Raw genomic sequence first — 23,144 nt, 5'->3', positions numbered from 1 at the left:
TTTTTTATTCTTTTGTTACGGTTTTTATTTCACACTGCATTTTAATGTTTGGCTTTGTGAGCCACACAGAGAATTCTTATTATGGGATGGCTGTACAAAATGCAGGTATTTTTATTTTTTTTAAAAAACCCAACAACAACCAGGCCATTGACTAAAGGAGGGAGAGATGCATCAGGGAGTGGGTAGGACTGGACAGCGGCTGGTGCTGAATTTTCTCTTTAACTACTATCTGTCTGTGAAAATGAGAAGGCTGTTCTCTACTTTCCCTTCCTTGCCAACCAATAAAGGTAATTTCAAAGGTATGCTTCTGTTCGTGCTCAGCCCCTACCCCTCTGCTGATTACTTTCATGTGCTGGGCAGCAGAAAGCATGCCAGCCTTGAGTTGACCCCTTGCGGGACCATTTAGCCAAGGTTGATCCAGTAAAACAGTCTGCTTGCTTAAAAGAAGTGTGTATGTGTACAAAGCCCCCCCTTCCCCCGCTAAATTCTTTTCATTTTCTGTCCTTTCTGGGTATCAGTTTCCTGACTAACAAGTGGGGATAAAAATAGCTTTGTCCTCCTTTGTAGCAGTGTGTGTGTGTGTGTGTGTGTGTGTGTACATGTATTAGGAAAGGGGAAAATTCCCTGTGTGGCAAGTTCTTTTTGCTCTTTTTAATCACATTGGTGTGGGTATTGTTACTGATGTAATTATCTATTGTGTGGCAGTTTAAGAATTTAAACAGATTTAAAGTTCCTGGTCAGGCTCTCTAAAAATATAGCAAAAGGCAACTTATTATAAGACCTAACAGAACATAATCAAGACGTTGTGATGGATGTGGTCAAATTCAGGCAGCAGAGAAGAGCCACATGGCTTTAAATCCATCGTTGTATTGTTTGTGTCATCTGTGAATGCTGCTAATGTAGGATAGAGAGCTTGTGAAACTCAGAGGTGTGCACTGCAATACTTACCCAGAAGTAAGTTCAGTTGAGTTCAGTGGAGTTTGCTGCCAAAAAGAGACTGAAGTGCAATGGTGGCCAAACTTGGCCCTCCAGCTGTTTTGGGACTACAATTCCCACCATCCCTGGCCACTGGTCCTGTTAGCTAGGGATGATGGGAGTTGTAGTCTAAAAACAGCTGGAGGGCCAAGTTTGGCCACCACTTCTGAAGTGTAAGGAGACAAAACCAAACCTCACCCCTGGCATGATCTCACTAGTTGGCTGTTCACAAGTCACTCTCTTCTGCTTCAGCCCCCATTTGCAATATGGAGAGGATAAGACTGACCTACCTTTAAGAGTTGTACGGATTGCAGCAAGATAATAGATGTGATGTAGATGGTTTTGTTGAAATATGGCATCCTTTTATAGAATGTTTTATTGATAACCCTGAAGAATGGCAACTACCAAAATCACAGATTCAACGTTGGCAAACTTAAATAAATTTATCCATCCGGGGTGGGGTGGGGAGTTGGGATTTTGTGTTTGCATTTGCCCCCCCCCCCTTTTTTGTTACTGTTATGTATTGGAGACTATAAGACTATATTTTTAAAAAAGATAATGGATGTGCAGCACACCCGAACATTCAAAATTCCTTTATAGATGCATATTGTTGTTGCTGCTGCTGCATTATTAATATAATACAAAGGTGCCAAATACACATCGCAGGGAATGTTGGTTTACAAACTCTCACATGTGAAAATATGGTTTGCTGATCTATGAAAGTGCACAGAAAGTGTCCTTCTGCCCTTGCACATGGGTGGTGCAAGGAGTTATTTTGGAGGTGTTATTCACAAAAAACAAGTTTGAAATGTGTGCTTAAAACAACAGCTTTAATGGAGTGGGAGACTGGTGTAGAACTCTCCATGGGCTGCAGAATACGACGTCTCTGAAGCAAGCTTGCAGCCTTGGTCTGTCTGAGGCTGCAGCTGGTTTGCAAGCATGGGGAAAGCATGAAGTGGGAGTTTTCTGCACCACAGCCTCTGCAGTCAGGTGGCTGCAATAACTGCAGGGAGGAGATAAATGTACAGCTACGTCTCCCTCCCTGCCCTGCTCTGAGTAGCGGTGGTGTCCTGGGAGAGTCACAGCAGCTCAATGACCTAAGTCAAAGAGGATTGGCTCAGCTGCTCCTGCTCTGGGACTGCTGTAGGCATCTGGCAGGATGAAAGTGCTGCAGTGGAAGGTGGCTTAGTGACTCAGCACTTTTCTCTCTCTCTCTTGCGCTCTCGCTGTTTTCTCTCTGCTGCAGTATTAACTCTCTCTTTGCATGGTGCGGGATACCTGCCTGCTCATTTCTCCGATGACAGCTGGTGGACTGGCATGAAGTCTTAAGAGGACAGGACTGCATAGTGTTGGAAGCTCATGTTGCATTGAACTAGAGGCAATCGGGACATCCTTCCTTTGCACTTGTGGGTCTCTGTTGCCTTTCACAGGGCTGTGGCACAGAGAATAGACAGGCACCTCTTAAGTCGTCATGCAAAGGGTGTCCAAACATCTTCCTTCCAGGGGAACTGCACTGCAAGCAAAATGTCCAGAATTTTGTTTTGTTTTTGTTGTGTTTGCAGCAGGAGAGATGCTTGCACCCATTGCTTTTGGATCAGTTGCCCTTAACTGTTAATCTACCACTCATCAAGTATGCAGCGTTATTGTTGAATGCCCCCATATCACAAGTAAAATTTTGTGATATTAAAAAAAAGAAGAAGATAAGACTAGGATTGGGAGGGGAAAGGAGGAATGTAGTTGTGGTTATGGTGCTCAGGCTGGAGGGCTGGAAAGGGTTCTGGAAGTGGCATGGAGGAGAGGGGGGTGGGGAAGGAAGGCAAATAGTGGGCCAAATTATTACAGCTTGTAGTAAAGAAGCACCTTGATTTATATGGAGGTCAGTTGCCCCCGTGCTGTGACAATCTCTTAGCCAGCATGTCTTGATGAAATATGGAAGCTCATAAGGACAAGGGAAAAGCAGGATTGCATTTTGGGGTTGCTGTTTTTTGTAGTTTAGGGAAAAGGTGATTAAGAGATGATATGAGACAAGTTTATAAAATTTTGACATGGAGATAGTGGATAGAGAAAAGTTTTTTCTTTTCTCCCTCTCTCTTAAAACTAGAATTTGTGGGCATCCAGTGAAGCTGACTGTTGAAAGATGAATGCTAAAAGAAAGTACTCGTTCGTGCAGCGCATAGTTAAACTATGGAACTCACTGCCACAGGAAGCAGAGTTGGCCACCAAATTGAATGGGTTTAAAAAGGGGGTTGGAGAAATTCATGGAGGATATGGCTATCAGTGGCTGCTGGCCATAATGGCTCTGCTCTGCCTCCATGGTTAGAGGCACTAATGCCTCTGAATACCAGTTGGTGGGAGCTGCCAGAGGACAGAGTGCTCTTGTACTGTGTTCTGCTTGTGGGTTTGCCACAGGCACCTGGTTTGCCACTATGAGAACAGGACTGGACTTAGGCCATTAGCCTGATCCAGCAGGCACTTCTCATGTTGTTATGATGGAACTGGAATAGGTGGTTTAGTGATCCAAGTAGGTGCAAGGCATTTTTTATACATGCAGGCAGAATATTGCACTGTTGCATTTTAAAGCAGGAGCTCTGGAATTTTCAAGAAAGCTGAAGAGAGGTATGAGTCAATAGAACATCAGTCCCATGACTGAAACTGGGACATAAGTGTATCTGGTCTCAAGAAAGGTGTGTTGAGAACACAGGAAGGTGCACCACTCCTGCCTTTCTTTACACAAAAATCCTTTTTTTTGTGCTACAATTTTAATTACCAGAATGACCTGGGAGAAACACTTGCTTGAGTCAGAAACCCAAAGCATAAAGTGTGAGGCAACTAAGAGCTAAAAGCTTGTTCTGCTACAGGGATCACACGCAGGTCAAAAGCTAAACAAGGTGGAATGTGCTATGCTTCACTGAAGTTTTCGTTTGGTGAAATTTTAAGTTTATGTTCTGGCAAGTGCAACTTACAGCTTCTGTTCTTGTCAAGCGCTTTTGGCCTGAGAGCATTTTAAGGCCAACTGAAAATTTTAACAGATTTTTCTATCTCTTGAGTTTCTAACTTTCTTATCTCAGTGGTGGGGAACCTCCTCTACATGGGTCTTATTAGGTCAACCAGACCTCCCTGTTTGGCCTGTTAGAGGGGAGCAGGTAAAGATGCGGTTGGGCCTAATAGGGTGTTGTACCTGCAAAGTTTCATGCACTGCTCTTTGCAAACCTCACAGTCATTGAGGCTTCAAAGCATCCTGAACAACTCTATACAAGTCTTGATGATCAGCTGATTGCCAAGACTTCAAAGCATCAAACATGTCATACTTGTGCCTACGTGTTTTAATTTCAAACTGTGTGGCTGAGTGAAAACAGGTCACCTGGTGTGGTGTCACCCTCCTGCTAAACTTGTCCTGCAGGGGGCAGGAGACATAAGGATCCGGCCTGACTGGATGCAGTTCCCAACCCTGATCTATCTGCTTTGGAAAGTTCAGTGTAGCTTCATTTTTATAGGATCCCCAACAGCCCCGCAACTTGTGTTCCAACTTGTGCTGCAGATTCTGTTGGAAGAGGGTGATCTAGTTATCAGAGAAGAGTAATTCTTTAGCTTTTCAACTGAGGCTACCAGCAAGATGCCGCCTACTGCCCAATGTGATAATTCTAGGAACATGTCTGAAACATTTCATTACAACATTGCATATTCTCAATCATAACTCTCTTCTAAATGTATTTGAATTCCCGTGTTGACTTGATATCTGTGGAACAGGGCTACTAATTTAGATGCGGATGACTCCATTACTTGGGAATATAAATATGCAACCATCCCAGGCAGGGTAAATGTATGCAAAGCCAGTGGAGTTTGTGTGGATAAAGAGACCAGCATACAGATGGGATATTGGTTCAGGTGCAAAAGTGTCTTGTTTTTAAGGTTAGGACTGCAGGTTAGGGCTTAAAGTGGTCCTTAAGGACCCATTAGTTTAGAAGCAACTCTTCTTAGGAGATTATCATGTTGCTTGTTTGCTTTGGTGCTGAAATAGTTCTTAGCTATTTTTATTTATTTGAAAGTTGATCTCTGGACTCTATGGTACTTGTATCAATGCTGCTGTTTTCATTAGTATTCTTAGTGCCCCTTATGGTGTGTTAGGATTAGATTCAAACAATGTTGGAAGGCTCTTTGTGAGGATTTGGCCTTAAAGGCAGCCTTAAAAATATCATAAATAAGTGAACACTATTCCCCATTTCTGTAGCAAGTATGCGTATTGAAAAACAGAACTGAGCAGGAGCAACAGCCAAGCATTCAAACATTTCTTGCAAAGGGCATTTAAAACCTCCTGTCATTTGGCTAAGAGGCCTTTAGGGCTTACCAAGCCAAATGCAATCCACCAGTCATGTTTTGTGGCTTGCAAGCACCAGGGATGCAGTAAAGCCACAGGGCTGTGCTGCAGTGGCCTGGTGGATCAAAGGTGGCCAGTCTTGCCTTTCTGGTGATCATTTTATGGCTGGATGGAGGCCTGCAGGCAGGCCTTGGCCTCTGCAAGTGATCAGTTTAGATCTCCGGTGAGAACAATCTGTGGTCTGGTCTCAGGGCAGGGGGAGATAGAGAGGTGGGGCAGGTCTAAAAGACCATACAAGTTTGATATGTGCATGCAGGAACCGAGTTGGGAGAAGTAGACAACGCTGCTACTTTAGTAGGGAGACATAGGCATCTTATGGGTGTGTTTAAAGACAGCAACTCTGGGTGGAACACAACAATTTAAAATACAATATTAAAACAGTTTAAAATGAATTAATCACAAGTATAGGGTAGGTCCTTAATATTATTATTATTATTATTATTATTATTATTATTATTATTATTATTATTTATTTATACCCCGCCTATCTGGCTGAGTTTCCCCAGCCACTCTGGGCGGCTTCCAATCAAATGTTAAAAACAATACAGCATTAAATATTAAAAACTTCCCTAAACAGGGCTGCCTTCAGATGTTTTTTAAAGATAAGATAGCTACTTATTTCTTTCACATCTGAAGGGAGGGCATTCTACAGGGCGGGCGCCACTACCGAGAAGGCCCTCTGTCTGGTTCCCTGTAACCTCACTTCTCGCAATGAGGGAACCTCCAGAAGGCCCTCGGAGCTGGATCTCAGTGTCCGGGCTGAACGATGGGGGTGGAGACGCTCCTTCAGGTATACAGGACCGAGGCCGTTTAGGGCTTTAAAGGTCAGCACCAACACTTTGAATTGTGCTCGGAAACGTACTGGGAGCCAATGCAGATCTCTCAGGACTGGTGTTATGTGGTCCCGGCGGCCACTCCCAGTCACCAGTCTAGCTGCCACATTCTGGATTAATTGCAGTTTCCGGGTCACTTTCAAAGGTAGCCCCACGTAGAGTGCATTGCAGTAGCCCCCCCACACACATCCATGTCAAAGACCAGGGTAAACAGATTTAGAAGGCACCAGATAAACCTATGGGGGAGAGGGAATTCCACAATGAGACACACACACACACACACACACACGCACACACTCTTATTTGGCCTTGTTTGGCCATAATATTACTGGTCCAACAAACTATGGTCTGTTGGTACATGAATGAGCACCAAATTTCAGGGTTCCCCATTTCCCTCCTTTGTCTCTCCTCCTCTCACACACACATCTTCAGAAAATACTTCCTCATTTGTTAAATCGGAGTTTTCCCCTTGACATCTGTACCAGTTTCCTTAAGTGCACTCCGCAAACCAGCACCAGCTGACTTAAGTGCACTTTACAAACCACATTTGTAAACCACAATCTGAAACTGTACAATCCCATGGGGTTCAGGGAGAGTGTGAGGAAACCTTTTAATGGGGTCTGCCCATGAAGCAGCAAGAATCAGGAAAACTTCTGCGACTGTATTTATTTGTGAACAACAGATCAACAACTCAGCATGGCAGCTGGGACAAGCCTATGGTTCCCACTGAGATGTGGAGGAAGCCAGAGAGGGGAGTTTCTTAAAGAGACAGGTCACACACACTACAGAAACTTGCTTGAGCTTGTTGTTTGTTCCTGCTCTAACAATCCATAGTTTGTTGCACCAGGAACATAAAGCAAACCAAATAATTCCAGATATCTTAAAAATGAACAGACTTATTTTGGCATAAGCCTTTATGTACCAGCACCTGCTTGATTTAGATACATCTAAATCAAGGACTGCATGGACGTGTGTGTGTGTGTGTTTATGCATTTGACAAAATGAGCCCTAGATCATGAAACTTTATTCTGCAATGAATTTATTAACAAGATCATATTGTAAGTGACCTCTTTTTAAAGGAGGATAAAAGAGACCAACCAAATAATATATAAGTGTTGGTAATTGCCGTAGTTATTTTCCTATATTGCTGTCATTTCTTACCAGTTTGTAAGATTGTGGGCCTGGAGTGCCATTACAAACATGCTTCATGGAACAGAAGTTCCTGATAAGAACACTGCACTTTACTTGTCTGTAAGGCCATTTTGGAACACTCAGAATGGGTATAAATTTATACTTGGAAGGTTTCCTATGCAAGCCCCATTAAAATTAATGTATTTGCATTTTTCATGGGTCCTCTCTCCTTCTTTGGGGCTCTCTCAGAATTCATTTATAGTGAATGGCACCCAGTGCTGCGTATGACATGATCACTTTCCTTCAACCTTATCTAGGGCTTATAAAGAGTGCCTTGATAAAAACAACTTAAAAGAAGAAGGGAAAAGGAGAGCCGTGCATGGAGAATGAGACTGAACTAATTCTTGTTTGAAGACAATGCTATTCATAAAAATGAGAGACAGTTGAGCTTTCATAATCGAAAAAGAGAGTTGTCTTCTAATTTTATTTTCATACACTGAATTAGCACTATGCCCAATTGACAGTGTTTGTAGTGTGCCTGCCAATTAAGTTTCTAGCTTCTTCCAGCTATACAGATTTCCATATCTACATGAATTGTATTTCCAAATGTGATCTCGTGAGACATCGTAAACAGATACTCTGCAGGAAGTCCACAAAAGAATATCTTCCCTGACGCTCATTCTGCAATTTGGTAACAAAGGGAAGGAGTATGTCAAACATAATTTGCTTGTTTGCTTGCCAAGGGCTGTGCACTCCTTGCATGTGCGTCTTGGATTTTTACCTAGCAATTTGTTTCCACTCACTCTCTGATATGTATTCTGGCACTGAAGTTACTGGAGTTGACTCAGGTTGGTAACTGAGATGGCTGTTCTGCTCCACTCATTCAAACACATGCAGCATGTATTCGATAGATAGATAGATGATAGATAGATAGATAGATAGATAGATAGATAGATAGATAGATAACTGAAAAAGAAAGTTAAAAATTTTGCATTTCAAGAAATAAATTATCACTCAAATACATAATATATATTTAATAAATGTATTCCTCTTATTCACACCCTGCTTCTATTTAGACATTTCCAGTTTAATAATCTTTATATCTTATGACATCCTTATATCTTAAGACATTCTCACAGAAGCATGAAGTCAAATCTCTTGAAGTCAAATTGTCTTTCAGTATTATTCACTACAGAACCCCAACCGACATACATAAGGCAGCACATTTTTTAAAAGATCTTTGCAAGGAACCCCAACATTTTAATATGCATAATCTGCATGTCAAACCAGTTTGTGCTCTGCCCAACCAGAGCATAAATCCATACTCACGTCTGTATTTCTGATTCCACAGGTCAGTCTGATAAATCAAAGAGGAGGAGGGAGAGTGGGCCTCACTGTCAAGTACCCGTTAGTAGCAAGTGTTATGAGCACATGCCATTTATTATACATGGAAACAGTCATGTGGGTTATGGAGGAAACCAAGGCTTGAAGGGGTGGCTTGCATAAATTTCCAATTCTGTTGCTTACCCTGGTGACAAATTTCCTGCTAGTTCTTTATTTTCTTGATAAAGGGGCAACCAGGATTAAAAAGGAGTCTTATGTTGCCTGAGCCTTGGTGCTTGTGCAGAGTGCATGGGATGGGGTATAACCCGCTGTAGGCATTTGGCTAGGACTGCTGTCAATCTTCATTTCTCAAAGAAGTAAGCTAATAATTAACACATGACAGTGGATCCTTCACAGTTTTATGAAGCATCAAGACAAGTGGCAAACCAGTTGGAGCTGGAAAAAGGTACTTTAAGCCATCCAAGTCACCTGAGCCTCCAACTGACAGTGTCAAATCCAGTAGCACCCCCAGGCTGTGGACCAGCTCCTTCCAGGGGAGTGCTATTCTCTCCAGGACAGGCCATCTCCCCACCTCCCAGACTTGAGAGTTTGGGATGTATGACACCTCTGTCTTTTCAGGATTCAGCTTCAGTTTATTGGCCCACACCCAGCCCATCACTGCTTATTTATAACATTAGCGTGGGAATCACTTCTTCCTTCCTTCTGTGCCAGCTATATTTCAACATCTTTCAAAGAGCTTATTTGAACCACCAAGGGCTGCAGCATGTCCGTGGCCCCCCCCCAAATTGTTTTTAGATCTGCTGCTTTTAAATCTGCTGCCAAGAGTGGAAGGAATTCCTCTTCTAAGGTAGAGGGGAAAGGGGGGACACACATTGCTGTTTACAAGGCCCTGGTGTAGATGAAGACTTAGGCCTTTTAGGATCTGCAGAGTCACGGCTCATTAGCAGCACCAGTGAGGTTGTGTAAATGCCTTCACTAGGGTTCAGAAGGATTTAGGAGGTCTCTCCATTAGGCACTGTGACACACTGCTTGAAGTGTAGCTAAGGTAGGGAGTTCATCAAGGCTTGTCTGGTCCAGTAGTCATCTTGTTAGGAAGTCTTGCTGGCCATCTCTTTTTCTTAAGCAGATTACTAGTTATTACTAGCTCAGAATGGTTACTGTATTCTTAGTGGGAGGCTGTGGTTTTGAAAGAGAGACAGAGAGTGACAGCCAGAGAAGTTTGAGTAGAAGACTGAAAGGATATTGGGGTGGTCTCATGTAGGGGATGTGGGTGGCGCCGTTGTCTAAACCACAGAGCCTAGGGCTTGCCAATCAGAAGATCGGCGGTTCAAATCCCTGTGACGGGGTGAGCTCCCGTTGTTCAGTCCCAGATCCTGCCCACCTAGCAGTTCAAAAGCATGCCAAGTACAAGTAGATAAATAGGTACCACTCCGGTGGGAAGGTAAAAGGCGTTTCCGTGCGCTGCTCTGGTTCTCCAGAAGCAGCTTAGTCATGCTGGCCATATGACCCAGAAGCTGTCTGTGGACAAACGCCGGCTCCCTCAGCCTATAGAGCAAGATGAGCGCCGCAACCCCAGAGTCGTCCACGACTGGACCTAATGGTCAGGGGTACCTTTACCTTTTACATGTAGGGTAGCAGAACTGTTGCATGCTAGGAATGCTCATGCTGTTTTCCTCCACCTGGGCTCTACTTGTATGTCTGTAAATGAACCAAATCATACAAAAACACCATAGACCTCTCTTCTCCAAAGGAAGTCAGACCCTAATGAATGCTGCCCTTGGAATTCTCACTGCTCAAGAAGTGGGAAGCCTGCACACTGCAGAAATCCATAGATTGGATCATCCCAAAGCTATAATACTTGTGAAGGATTGTTTGTTCTATTTGCTTGTTTAGCATTTTTAATCTTCTGTTTCAGACCTGTGTTTAATTCTCTGGGACGTGGAGAAGAACTTGACATTTGCTTTTTAAATGAAACCAACAGCAGTGCCAATAAGGTTAATTTTTCTCCAAAGCTTCCCCCTGACACAAACCAAGGATATAAACATCCTAGACTGTGGTGCCACTGTTCCCATCTTCCAAACTTACTTATTTCTTCATTGAGGGAGATTTGGGGAAGTTCAGTATCTTGGCAATTTTTAAATGGCCTGTTTTATTTCTCCCCCAAGTTATTAATGGTTTTGCTGTCCTTTTCTTCTGAGGCAAATACATAAAAGCCCTTCTCATTTCTCCTTAACTGCAACGACAGGCACTGTTAATTCATTCACCATGCTTGCTGCCCTTATCTATTCCTTACAACTCTCCAACTGACACTGCACTTTCCTCCTGAGTGCCCTACATATTTTTGCAATTGTGAATTTAGCTATTTGGAGAACACTTGCAGGAATTTGGACTTGCTGCTGTTTCTAGGCAGAGTTCAGTGGCTGCAGAGGTATGTAGAAAGCCACATGCAGCTAATGCAACCATTTAATGGTTGAAAAAGGTCAGACATCTCTGGTGATCCTTGGGGAGGTGGAGACAGGATCCAGAATCTGAAGCACAGCAATATCTTGATTAGAACTAACCAAAAAGTGACAAAAGAGCAAATTCTCCATCACGGTGGATGTTAAGCAAACCACAGAGTAGGGAACAAACCGTAGAAGATTTTACGATCTCCAGTCGTAAATCATGAGGGTGGTCCAGCACGTTTCCTTACGTGTGTGCTAGTTAGCAGAGTAGCAATCGCACAGCATCATGTCGAAGGATCAAGTTGTGCATAGAGGATGGCAATAAATCACTCATGGAAGCAATGAAACTCAGTAAAGCATTGTTTACTTGAAAGGCAATAAACAATCATGTTGGTAGAAGACTATTTACAACTTTACTACCACACAGATAGCAAGGCACACTTCACCCCTGCATGTTTCCTGTATAAAGCTCAGGCCTGACTGCATAGACAGAGCTTGCAGTCTCTCCCTGTAAGAATTGTGCATGTCCATAGTTAAGAGCTCCACAGCTATTTGTTTAGTTTACAACCACAAACCCCTGTGTTGCAAAATGTGACAATCTACAAAAATGCAAACGCAACATGCTGGCTAATAACTGTTAGTAAATATATAATCCATATGATGTCATTCAAAATATACTAATAAGTCACTTCAGCGTTCCTCGCTATTCATTGGTTGTTTGAATCTTTGCTTGACTCTGATACATATAACAACTTGCAGTTATTTGTATATTTTGTGAGATGTGATATATGATATATATTATTTTGAAGTGTCTTATTAGTATATTTTGAATATACTAATACCCATTATATATTTACTAACAGTTATTAGCCAGCGTGTTGCATTCGCAGTTTTGTAATTTGTTTAGTCTACAGCAGCCTATAATCTTGCACTGCGATGCTACAAGAATATTCAAAAATGTTCTCTCAGTTTCTGGAAATGAATGACTCTCACACACTTATTCTAATGCAAACTGGCGTGCTGTTAAGGCTACAAGGGATGCGGGTGGCGCTGTGGTCTAAACCACCAAGCCTCTTGGGTTTGCTGATCAGAAGGTCAACGATTAGAATCTGTGCAAAGGAGTGAGCTCCCATTGCTCTGCCCCAGCTCCTGTCAACCTAGCAGTTCAAAAGCATACCAGCACAAGTAGATAAATAGGTACCATTGTGGCAGGAAGGCAATCTGCATTTCCATGCGTTCTGGCATTCTTCACGGTGCTCCATGAGCCAGAAGTGGTTTAGTCATGCTGGCCACATGACCCAGAAAAGCTGTCTGCGGACAAACGCTGGCACTCTAGGCCTGAAAGTGGAGATGAGCGCTGTACCCCATAGTCAAATTTGATTGGACTTAACCATCCAGGGGTCCTTTACCTTTTTACCTTTTCCTAAACCTTTCCTCAGCCCTGGCATAGAGGTTCCACAAGCCTGAATGTGGGAAGAAGGGCTCTGAGCATTTGAAACACTCCAAAGCACCGTGTAGGACAAAGGTGAAGAACGTAAGCTCTTGTCAGGAATTTCAAGGTCATCTTTTAAAATTTGCAACAGGAGTAGTGATTCTAAAGGCTTTGAAAAGCGGGACATATTATTTTTTTGTTGGCCAGTTCTTTTAAAATGGCCTCTTTCTGCTCTTTTAACAATAAGTTGCTAAATCAGCTCTGATTCTAAACCAAGATGGGAGACCTTAGATCCAATTTTTGTGGATCTGAAAATAAGTGCTGAGCTAGATGAGATAGAGGAGTTCTATGATAACTAAAAAGAAAAAAGGAGCTCTGTTAAGGGACAGAGCAGTGAAGGGCTAATAGCTCCCACCCTGTAGCAGCTTTAGGGGTTAGACAGGATTAAGAGTGGGGGCCATGTGGGAAGGTTAAGCCTTGTGACTACAGCCGACTTTGACCTGCTGTCCAGCACTGAAGAAAACCATGATGGGCGGGGGGCAGTCTGACCACAAGTCTTCCATTGTCTTGTATAATTTGATTCCAAGATGGCAACTTTATGGGGTTTTTTCCCTGGGCATTAAAAAGAACACGGGACTGATTATGCAGCAGCAAGCACAGGAAGTGAAGTTGGAGTACTCATGGAAGGGAATTGCCACTACAGTCCTATCTCCTAAAGAAAATATCAACCTATTCTGTGAATTATCAATTTACTCTGGACTGGTGTTTGCATGTTTCAGGGTATAAAGTAGAACTGAGGTGGGTGGGGCTACTTTGGGTCAATTGCCTCCAATTCATTAGCCACTTCAGTAGCAAAGGTAAGAAAGATATATGGGTCTGATCCTTACCTGCCCCAACCACGTCCAAAGAAGGACATTAGATGACTTTTATTTTAATAACACATCTTCATATGTGTGTGTGTGTGTGTGTGTGTGTGTGTGTGCGTGTGTGTGTGTGTGTGTGTGTATATATATATATATATATATGCAGGTTTTGGTGTCTTCGGGTGTCTTCCCGTGTAAGAGTCGGGGTGTCTGTGCGACGTTTCGACGAGGTCTCACTCGTCATCTTCAGGCTGGTGAGACCTCGTCGAAACGTCGCACAGACACCCCGACTCTTACACGGGAAGACACCCGAAGACACCAAAACCTGCATTCCTGTACCCGTGAAAATCTACGAAAGCATATATATATATATATATATGCAGGTTTTGGTGTCTTCGGGTGTCTTCCCGTGTAAGAGTCGGGGTGTCTGTGCGACGTTTCGACGAGGTCTCACTCGTCATCTTCAGGCTGGTGCTTTCGGCTTCTTGTTACTGGAACAGAGCAGAGTCTGGTGTTTGAGTTCCTATAAATACTGTTGAGGGGTGTGGTGTATAGCCTCCAACGTTCTGGGCAGAGAGGAAGTTCCTAGATTAGTGTGCCTTTTCTTCTTTTGTTCCTTAATTACTTGAGGGATATCTTGGGTGATTTCATGAGTGATATTCAGAATATCACTCATGAAATCACCCAAGATATCCCTCAAGTAATTAAGGAACAAAAGAAGAAAAGGCACACTAATCTAGGAACTTCCTCTCTGCCCAGAACGTTGGAGGCTATACACCACACCCCTCAACAGTATTTATAGGAACTCAAACACCAGACTCTGCTCTGTTCCAGTAACAAGAAGCCGAAAGCACCAGCCTGAAGATGACGAGTGAGACCTCGTCGAAACGTCGCACAGACACCCCGACTCTTACACGGGAAGACACCCGAAGACACCAAAACCTGCATTCCTATACCCGTGAAAATCTACGAAAGCATATATATATATATATATATATATTTGCTTTCGTAGATTTTCACATATATATATATATATATATATATATATATATATATGGCTGTTTGCACAATTTAAATCAGTTGTGCAGGCATTATATGAGTTTTGCTTTGCATTTTCCTGTTTGGCTCCACTGATCAAGGCCTTTGCTACTCTCAGGCACCTCCACAATCTGTACTTTGCTGTTGACATTTGTGTAATTTAAGAAATTTAAAAGGGCAGCTTTCCTCCTGGCATTGCTTTCCCGAATTGTGTCCAATAGCTGCTGAAGAGCATCTGTTAGCTTGTGTTGTTGTTTTTCTCCATCAACAGATTGGGCCTGATGGATAGGTGCTCACCTCCCTCCTTTCCCTCCTCCCCTTCCATTTCTTTTATAGCCCTAAGAAGCTGTCATTTACGTTGAAGCACGATTGTTAAATAGCCCCCACCCCGTTCCTGATTGATGGAGGCTTGAAATATACTAGGTTAACAATGGAGAAGAAGCAGAAAAAGGAGAGATTGACTCACTCATTGCCATGAAAAGTGGCAGATTGGCTTTTTCAGAGATGACTCTCTCTAACTTCGCCTCCACCCCACTCCCCCTCCATCTCCTCATTCTTCGTCTTCTGTCTCCCCAACTCCCTCTGCTCTCAAATGTTAAATTATTACACGGGGGAATTAATCTATTACACTTGGTCTACAGAGGCTCTCACGTACCAGTGGCTGGCTATCGTACTAGCATTAATCAGTTAAGAGACGCCAAAGAGCAAAAATGAGATGCTTGTCCACAGGCGCTCTCATTGTTTACCAGTCAGCCATAAATATTGACTCATAAATATGCAGGCCGCCTCTTACGTGAAAAAGTGAAATGACAGGCTCAGGAGACGAGGGGATTTGCGAGCGGGACAGAGTCGAGATTGTGCAGCCTTTTCGGCACCAACTAGATGTGAGGTTGGAAGGATGTGATTTGAAGTTAATTATGGCCAGGCAGGAGAAGGAAGCTGACATCCCTCTCCCCACTGTGCAAGAAATTAAAAATAGTATCAGGGATGCAGGGAAGCCTGGGCAAAGGGAGGGTATAGCGTCTTCTTCCCTCTGACTCACATTGCATATTAAATTGCCACTTCATCCTGCGCAAGGAATGAATTGCATGGAAGCTTCTTTCTTCTTTCTCCTCTTTTTTTTAACAAAAAGAAAAATGACCGGAAAAATCTGGTTTTAGTTGGGAGGACACCTTTCCAGTGCCAAACATGGTGGTTGGTTATGCTCCAAACATGAGGGTAAAAAACAATTTGCAGTGGGTTTTAAAGAAACTTATTTAGCAGTCGAAACAAAATAAAAAAATTCCTTCCAGTAGCACCTTAGAGAGGAACTAAGTTTGTTATTGGTATGAGCTTTCGTGTGCATGCACACTGCTTCACCTCTGAAGAAGTATGCATGCACACAAAAGTTCATACCAATACAGTGGTACCTCAGGTTAAGTACTTAATTCGTTTCAGAGGTCCGTTCTTAACCTGAAACTGTTCTTAACCTGAAGCACCACTTTAGCTAATGAGGCCGCTGGAGCCCGATTTCTGTTCTTAATCCTGAAGCAAAGTTCTTCACCTGAAGCACTATTTCTGGGTTAGCGGACTGTGTAACCTGAAGCGTGTGTAACCCAAGGTACCACTGTAACAAACTTAGTTGGTCTCTAAGGTGCTACTGGAAGGAATTTTTTGTTTGTTTGTTTCATCTACGGCAGAACAACACGGCTACCTACCTGTTATTTAGCAGTGTGCACCCTACATTATCAATTTGTTCTTTGTTTCTCAGCAATAGCCTACCCCTTCTAGCATCCTGTATCTAACTGTGGCCTTCTCTGATGCTTCAGTGGAACAGGGGAAAGAGAACTCAGATTATCCTTCACACACCTTTAGCCTAATTTCATACTTCTTTTTCTATTACACATTGTTATCCATCTTATTTGATATTTCAGTATTTGAAACTGAAATGTGAAGGAAAGTAATAGAAGTGGAAAGAAATTGTAATTGTGAAGTCAAACACAAAGGTGGGGTGAGGGGTGGTGGATGGTGATGGGGAATGGGAAAAGGAATTATTTGTGGGATTGAGTGTAAGTATGTTTGAACACTTCTAAGGATTGTATGAAATGTATGTTTGTATGCTTGTATATGTGCATTAATGATGAACTATTTTAACAATAAAAACTTATTTAATAAAAAAAATGAGAACTCAGATTATTAGAGGAAGAATTTGCTTTGACCTCTAATATGCGTCATATTAACATTCACCATGGAATGCCCTTCAGAATGTATCCACTTCATTTTAAAGACTGTTGCGACTCTTTGAGAAACTGGCTAGATGACCACATAGCCCTGGGCTCCTTTGGAAGGAAGGGTGGAATAATAATAATAATAATAATAATAATAATAATAATAATAATGTCATTTTCCTTACAAAAGTGACCCCAAACAACTTATATTAAAACAAAATAATAATAATGTAAAAAGAAAAACTCAGGTCTTGTGAGGTGAGTAAGCATGTCACATTATTTATTTATCTAACAACATTTATGTATCACTAAGTGGGGTTGTTGCTGCTGCTGCTGCTGCTGCTGCTGCTGCTGCTGCAGCTGCCAGTTTTGACCTGGTCTTGCTGTTCATAGGGTTGCTATGTATCTGACTTCACAAAGGACCATCACCTGAAGAACCGACTGGTCCAAGTCCAGATTAAAAATTGGGGGCAGGATCCAACTAAAGTGTCCTGACAAGAGATGCCCAGTGCAAGAACTTCCACTTGTGCTTTGGGGCTTTCCCTGCTCTCCTCTGCCCATACACCTCCTGAAATTGGCTCTGCAGGGAGATCAGGCGAATCCCCAGAATGGCATGCAAGGAGAGAAAGGCTGAAATGCTTCCCCTGACAGAATGATCTCAGCAGCATCCTTCAAGTTGCCCACCTGCAGTTAGCATATAGACAGCAGACTAAAAAGGTGCCTGATCACTCTTCCCCGCAATTGTGAGGTGTATTGTAGTAATTATTTCTAAATTTGCATCTATGACTATCAATTTGCATGTACAAATCCCATGCAAATCTTTGACCTCTTTTTGGGCATTGCCCAGGTAGTCACCCTAGTTCTTGCTGTGTTTAGATACATTCACCTTTAAATTTAAAATGAATGAATACATACAGTTGGGAAATGGCCACTTTTTTAGGTTGCAAGGCTATTCTGGATAGCAGGCCCCATTGAACTTAATGGGACTTTCTTCTGAGTAAACATACCTACAGTTGCACAGTTTAAATACCACTTAGAGGTGAGCCAGCCAGAATCAAGTGCTGAAACTCTGATGGTCAAGCGATCAGTTTTGATGCAGTGCCAACATTGCCATGAAAGAGAATGGCACATGAAAGCAGAGAAAGTGAGGAAGATAAATTAGAACAGAAGAACATGGTCCAGGATGAAAACTACATCTGATATTTCTGTTCATTGAGGATACACAACATTTCTGCAATGCCATTGCTAGGGTTCTGTGTTACCCGAGTTCTAATAGGCAGGAATTCCTTGCACGAGATCTCCAGTCCTTCAGCTACTGTAGCAGAGCCTGCCGTGCTTCTTTCAGGTTTGTAGTGGAGCAATAAATGGATATAAATTCCCTATGGGAGATTGAAGTGGGGTGAGAGAAAATATGTTCCTCCTACTGCCGTGCAGTGGATTCTTTTAATCTTTAGAGCTTCCTTTGGGGACACCTTAGGCATGCCTGACATGAGTTCAGAATAGGATTGTTGTATCCCAATCCTTCTCCCTCTCCCTGCTGTCCTGCCCAGAATCCGGAGTGGCCTAATTTGCATGTTCAAATGGACTGCTAACTCTTCAGATCAGAAACATTAACGGGTTATTTTCTGTGACCTGCTTTTTGTTTTTTTCTTGGCATTTGGCCCAGACCTTTGGGGAAGGATAGATGAACCTGATCTCATGTCAGGAAAAAAGTGATGCTCTTTGAAATTATTATGATGTTTTCTGATGACAAAACTAGAATAAGAAATTGAGATGTGAGTACTATTTTGACTCTGCGAAAGCCCTGTTGATCATGTACCAATCTTCACATGCATTCCTTAAGGTTTCCATTTGTAGTCATGTTCATGCAGGATTTAAGGCACTTAAATCCGACTTGTTCTCAGTCTATTAACAATGCTTTTTGACTTCAAAACCTAAGTCCAAGTGGTAGAATTAGGACTATGCCACTAGATGCATGTTCCTCTGAGGTACTAACCACAACTAATTGTGTTCATTTTATCTAATTATAAATACGTGGCTAGTGAAGAAGATTCAGAGTTGGAACATGTTTGGCTGCTTCATTATTAAGGAGCACTTGTTTTGACATCCTTCATTGGGCACTGGGCCTTCATAAGGTTATAAGAGTGCAGTTTTAATAATCTGTTTTTTTTGGGGGGAAATGAGCTGAAATAAACAAATGCTTCCATGCCTACTTCATCATATGTAAGAGGCTATTATTTCACAGTGTTGTTCTTAGTCCTCTGTCAAATAGTGTAGAGCAACTATCATTGTGCCTATATTTTTTCAGTGACCCTCAAGAGTAGCCAAGATGACTTGGAACCTCTTCAAGAAGAAGCCCCAGCCGGAGCCCATCATAGCTGTTACCCCGGGCACTGCGGCACCCCATATCTCTACCACAGCAGTGGCACCAGCAGTGTCAATGGACAACACAACACAGCCTTCGGGCCCAGTAGAGAGCCAGGAGGATGTCTTTGCCAAGATTAAAGAAAAGTTCATGAATGAGATAAACAAGATTCCCTGTAAGTAACTTGCATATGCTGCCCCTTTTTGGAGACTTTGCAGAAATGTTCTGCTAGCTCTATCACTGCAGTTTCTAAACCTGTTTGTAGAATGCAAAGGACTGGGCTGGCACCAAGCCTGAATTCCCTCTTGGCAGAAGACTACTTGTGGGCAATTCACTACTTGTGGGATAAATGACAATGATGTATAGTCAGGACATCATTATGGTACAGGCCAAAGACTTTGCAACATTGTAGGTGTTTAAGACTTGTTTAAGACTTTGCAACATTGTAGGTGCTTTGTGGGCTGAACACAAGGGTTAAAATGGGCACCTGATGTCATTGCAACATCAGGTGTTGGAGAGGTCAAGTTTGGCCCACTGGGGGTTGAGGAGATGATGTTCTGGCCCTCAGACCAGATCCAGTTCCCCACCCTTGCTCTAGGTATTGTTGGACTGCAATTCCTATCATTCATGACCATTGACCATGTTGGCTGCGGATGACAGGGACTGGAGTCTTAACAACATCTGGGGAACCACAAGTTCCTCATCCCTGACTTAAGTCAACCTTATTCAGGAACATTACTGAATGGTTTTCTGCTTTAAAAAAGAGCTTTATTGAAAAATATGTGTGGTTTGCAGAAGGACAGAGACTAAGAAAATAATTGTGTTTTTAAAAAAGAAAAAGAGAGAGAAAATACACTCTATATTTAATGGAAAGCATATTGATTTTTAGCCTTTAAGAAGCCACCTGGAAGGATGAAACTTATAACAGAACTGTTCACAGGAAATGTTATATACATAGCATTTTCATAGGATAGGAATGGTCATTGCTGCATAGGGCTGCCCCTGTATCCAGGTCAACATCTGAAAACCCACGGTCAAAAGTGCAGCAGGTAGGGATGGTGTCTTTTAAGTCATGGCATCTAAATAATGGAATGCCTGTCGGCATGCAGCAAAAGGTCGTGCATTTCAGCAAGCATTGCAAATTATTACTTTTAGTTTTATGCTTTTTTAAAAAAAATTAAAAATGGAGGCGACTTTAGAAGTGGTGCTTGTGGGAATCCTGGACCCAACAATCAGGGTACAAGTTAATTACCCTTGGAATAACTAAATACATTTCCTGGGTTGTGAGTAGTGTGACCCATGCTTGCATTTCAGGCACTCGGCCATCCCAGTAAATTCCCCTATAACTGTGCAATGAGAGTGTTTTGTATTTTCAGTGCCACCTTGGGCCCTGATTGCCATTGCTGTAGTTGCTGGGCTGCTGATCCTCACCTGTTGCTTTTGCATCTGCAAGAAATGCTGCTGCAAGAAGAAGAAGAACAAGAAGGACAAAAAGGGGATGAAAAACGCAATGAACATGAAAGACATGAAAGGCCAGGTAAAATGACGCCTCCTGGGAGAGGATCGGTTATGATGCTGCAGTTAGCATGATGCGGTGAGGACTTGCTTGTGCTTTTGGCGGGATGAAAATCGGATGTACAAGCAAAGAGTTCAGTTCTTTTTTTATGCAGGGAGTGCATGAGAGCCCCAACCAGGTAGGGCCAGCAGTGAGATTTGAAATTGGCCCTTCATTGCTTGTAGCAGCAGCAGCCTTAAGATAAAAGATTGACCATCAAAATGCAAGCCTTGGTATTAGTCAGGGTAGTTTGCAACCCATCCCTAAAACCTGTCTGTGTAGAAGTAAAGCTCACAGAGTTCCTCTTTGGTAAGTAAATGCTATGAGGACTTACCTGCATCAAACAGAAGACCAGTAGCTGTTAGAGAACACTCAGGATCAAGATATCCAGCTTTTCTGGTGCATTAAAAATATACATATGCTGGCTGGTAAAAAAAAGCATTATGCTTCTCATGTGGGTATGTTTTTGATGGGCAGATCCTTAATTATATTGTATATTTCAGCTTTTCTAGGAAGTTCTGTTGGGCAAACCCTACTAGACATGAATGGGAGCTATGCAAGACTTAGAGTAGTGGATAATACTCTGTTTAAAAGGGGGAAGTTAAGTAGATTATGGTTCTATCAGCATTATAGTATTTTGTAGTAGATTTTCCTGTGAGCCTTATCTACAGCCTGCAATGCACTAGAAGTCAATGGAAGGTAGGAATACATACCTTTTCTCCCACCAGCAGTGGTGACTTCTCTTGCCTAGTACCTGCAGATGAAAAATATTAAAGGCCACAAATGCACTAGAGGATCTGAAAGGGTGTTGCTCCCCAGAAGTAATGTGTACAAAACAGTCAATAAATCCCAGCTCATAAAAGTGTCTGGTGCAGCGTCCCACCTGATGCCACCATCACACCAATCCCCCCCCCCTCTTACTGCTCAGGGTTATAATGTTTGCTTTGCTGACAGCAATCAAACTAACTCAGCAGCAAATCCCATTAGCAGTTAAAGATAGACAAACCTGTGAAACTCTGGAAGGTTTTATGGGCACTAAATTCTTCTCCCATATTGGAAACTTTTGATTTGGTAACTTGGGTAGCAGGCTCAGAAATGGGACTTTTATAGCCCATATTGCTGGAACTCTTTCTCTCTCTGTTAATGAGGCTATTTGCATGAGGTGCTTTAATGAAGCACAGCCCAGAGGTGCCTAGTCATCCAGATCCCTCTGCTGTGTGCTAAGATTCTGCATGTAATGAAGGGAGGATGGAGAAGAGATGTCACAAAGCTTTCCTCATGATTCTCCGCCTTGAGTCACTTCTCTTGCCAAATCCAACAGTGGAAGATTTGGATGTCATTAACTGGTTGTGTTTCCAGAGACACTGGAAAATGAGGAAAGCTGGGCCAAGGCTAAACAGTTAAATTCCTTGAGGCATTTCAGCATTGTTGGTAGCAGGACCCAGAAAATGTATGCAAAAGCAAGATAACAAATTACTAAGACAACACCCACTTCCTTGCAACTAGGCAGTATGGAATAATGGAAAGGACATAGCTCCGTAAAAGTGTGTGCATGCTTTGCATGTAGAACATCCCAGGTTTGATCCCCAGCATGTTCACTTAAAAAAAAGGATTGGGTAGCAGACAATGAGAAAGATATCTGTCTGAGACATTGGAGAGCTGCTGTCAGGCAGGGGACTAGGATAGATGGGGAAATAATCTGACCAGGTATAAATTGTCTTCCTAATAGAAGTGATCTGGTGGTTTTGTGCATCATTTAGAGTCCCAAGTGAAAGGTTGACATTCATCATTTTAGCCTGGTACCTGGCCCACTTCAGACATTTGAAAGGAATGATGGGAAGCTGAACGACTCCTCTTGCTTTTGGACATCATACGCAGAAGGAGGATGTGCATCCTGAACATGGGACAGAGCAGTCACCTTCCTCCCTCTCACTTCCCACAAGACCTGGACATGTTTTCTAGGTTAAGAACACCAGAAGAGCCTATTGGATCTAAGCCAATAGTCCATCAGATCCAACAGCCTGTTCTCACAGTGGCCACCCAGGGGCAAGAGCATGGTCTCTTCTGAGGTTTCCAGCAACTGGTATTCCTGAGCATTACTGCCTCTGACCATGGAAGGCTAGCAGTCAGTCTCAGCTCTAAGGCTCCTTACTCACGGCAAGGCAACTATGCCTTCCCTGCTAGCTTCATTATTGTGTAACTTCCCAGTGTAACCACTAATGGGCGTGCCATTAGTGTAACCACATTGCCTAATGCAAAGCCAAGTGTATTCCAGGGTGGGGTGGGGCGATGGACTTGCGTGGTTCTTTCCACCTTATTAATACATGCATGCTCCATCCTGGGATTGTAGGGAAACTATTGCAACAGAGCCTGCTGGATCACGCCAGTGGCCCGTCTCGTCCAGCATCTTGTTCTTACATTGGCCAACCAGATGCCTGTGGGAAACTCACAAGCAGCCCCTGAGCACAACCACCACCACTGGAATTCAACTATTCTGTAATCCTTTGATTTTATTAAATTGGGGTTTCCCCGTTGCTGATTAACTTGAGCAAATGTTTGAGCAACTATTAATTGCAGTATTC

At 42.7% G+C, this 23,144-nt stretch overlaps 1 protein-coding gene across 4 annotated transcripts in view; it reads left to right on the top strand.

Moving 5' to 3' along the window:
* The window catches only part of SYT2 (synaptotagmin 2), a 136,664-nt gene that overhangs the window by 98,471 nt on the left and 15,049 nt on the right, over positions 1 to 23,144 (top strand). For all 4 annotated transcript variants that reach the window (XM_082227426.1, XM_082227424.1, XM_082227427.1 and 1 more), the window contains 2 exons: positions 18,951 to 19,182; positions 20,384 to 20,544. In XM_082227426.1, the coding sequence (XP_082083552.1) occupies positions 18,972 to 19,182; positions 20,384 to 20,544 (372 nt within the window). In that variant the 5' untranslated portion in view covers positions 18,951 to 18,971. The remainder of the gene's footprint in view (positions 1 to 18,950; positions 19,183 to 20,383; positions 20,545 to 23,144) is intronic.

The sequence above is a fragment of the Podarcis vaucheri genome (genome assembly GCF_965113315.1).
Source record: "Podarcis vaucheri genome assembly, chromosome: 6".
NCBI lineage: Eukaryota > Metazoa > Chordata > Lepidosauria > Squamata > Lacertidae > Podarcis > Podarcis vaucheri.
Note: the sequence above shows the minus strand (reverse complement) of the source record. Positions and strands in the feature narration are given on the sequence as shown.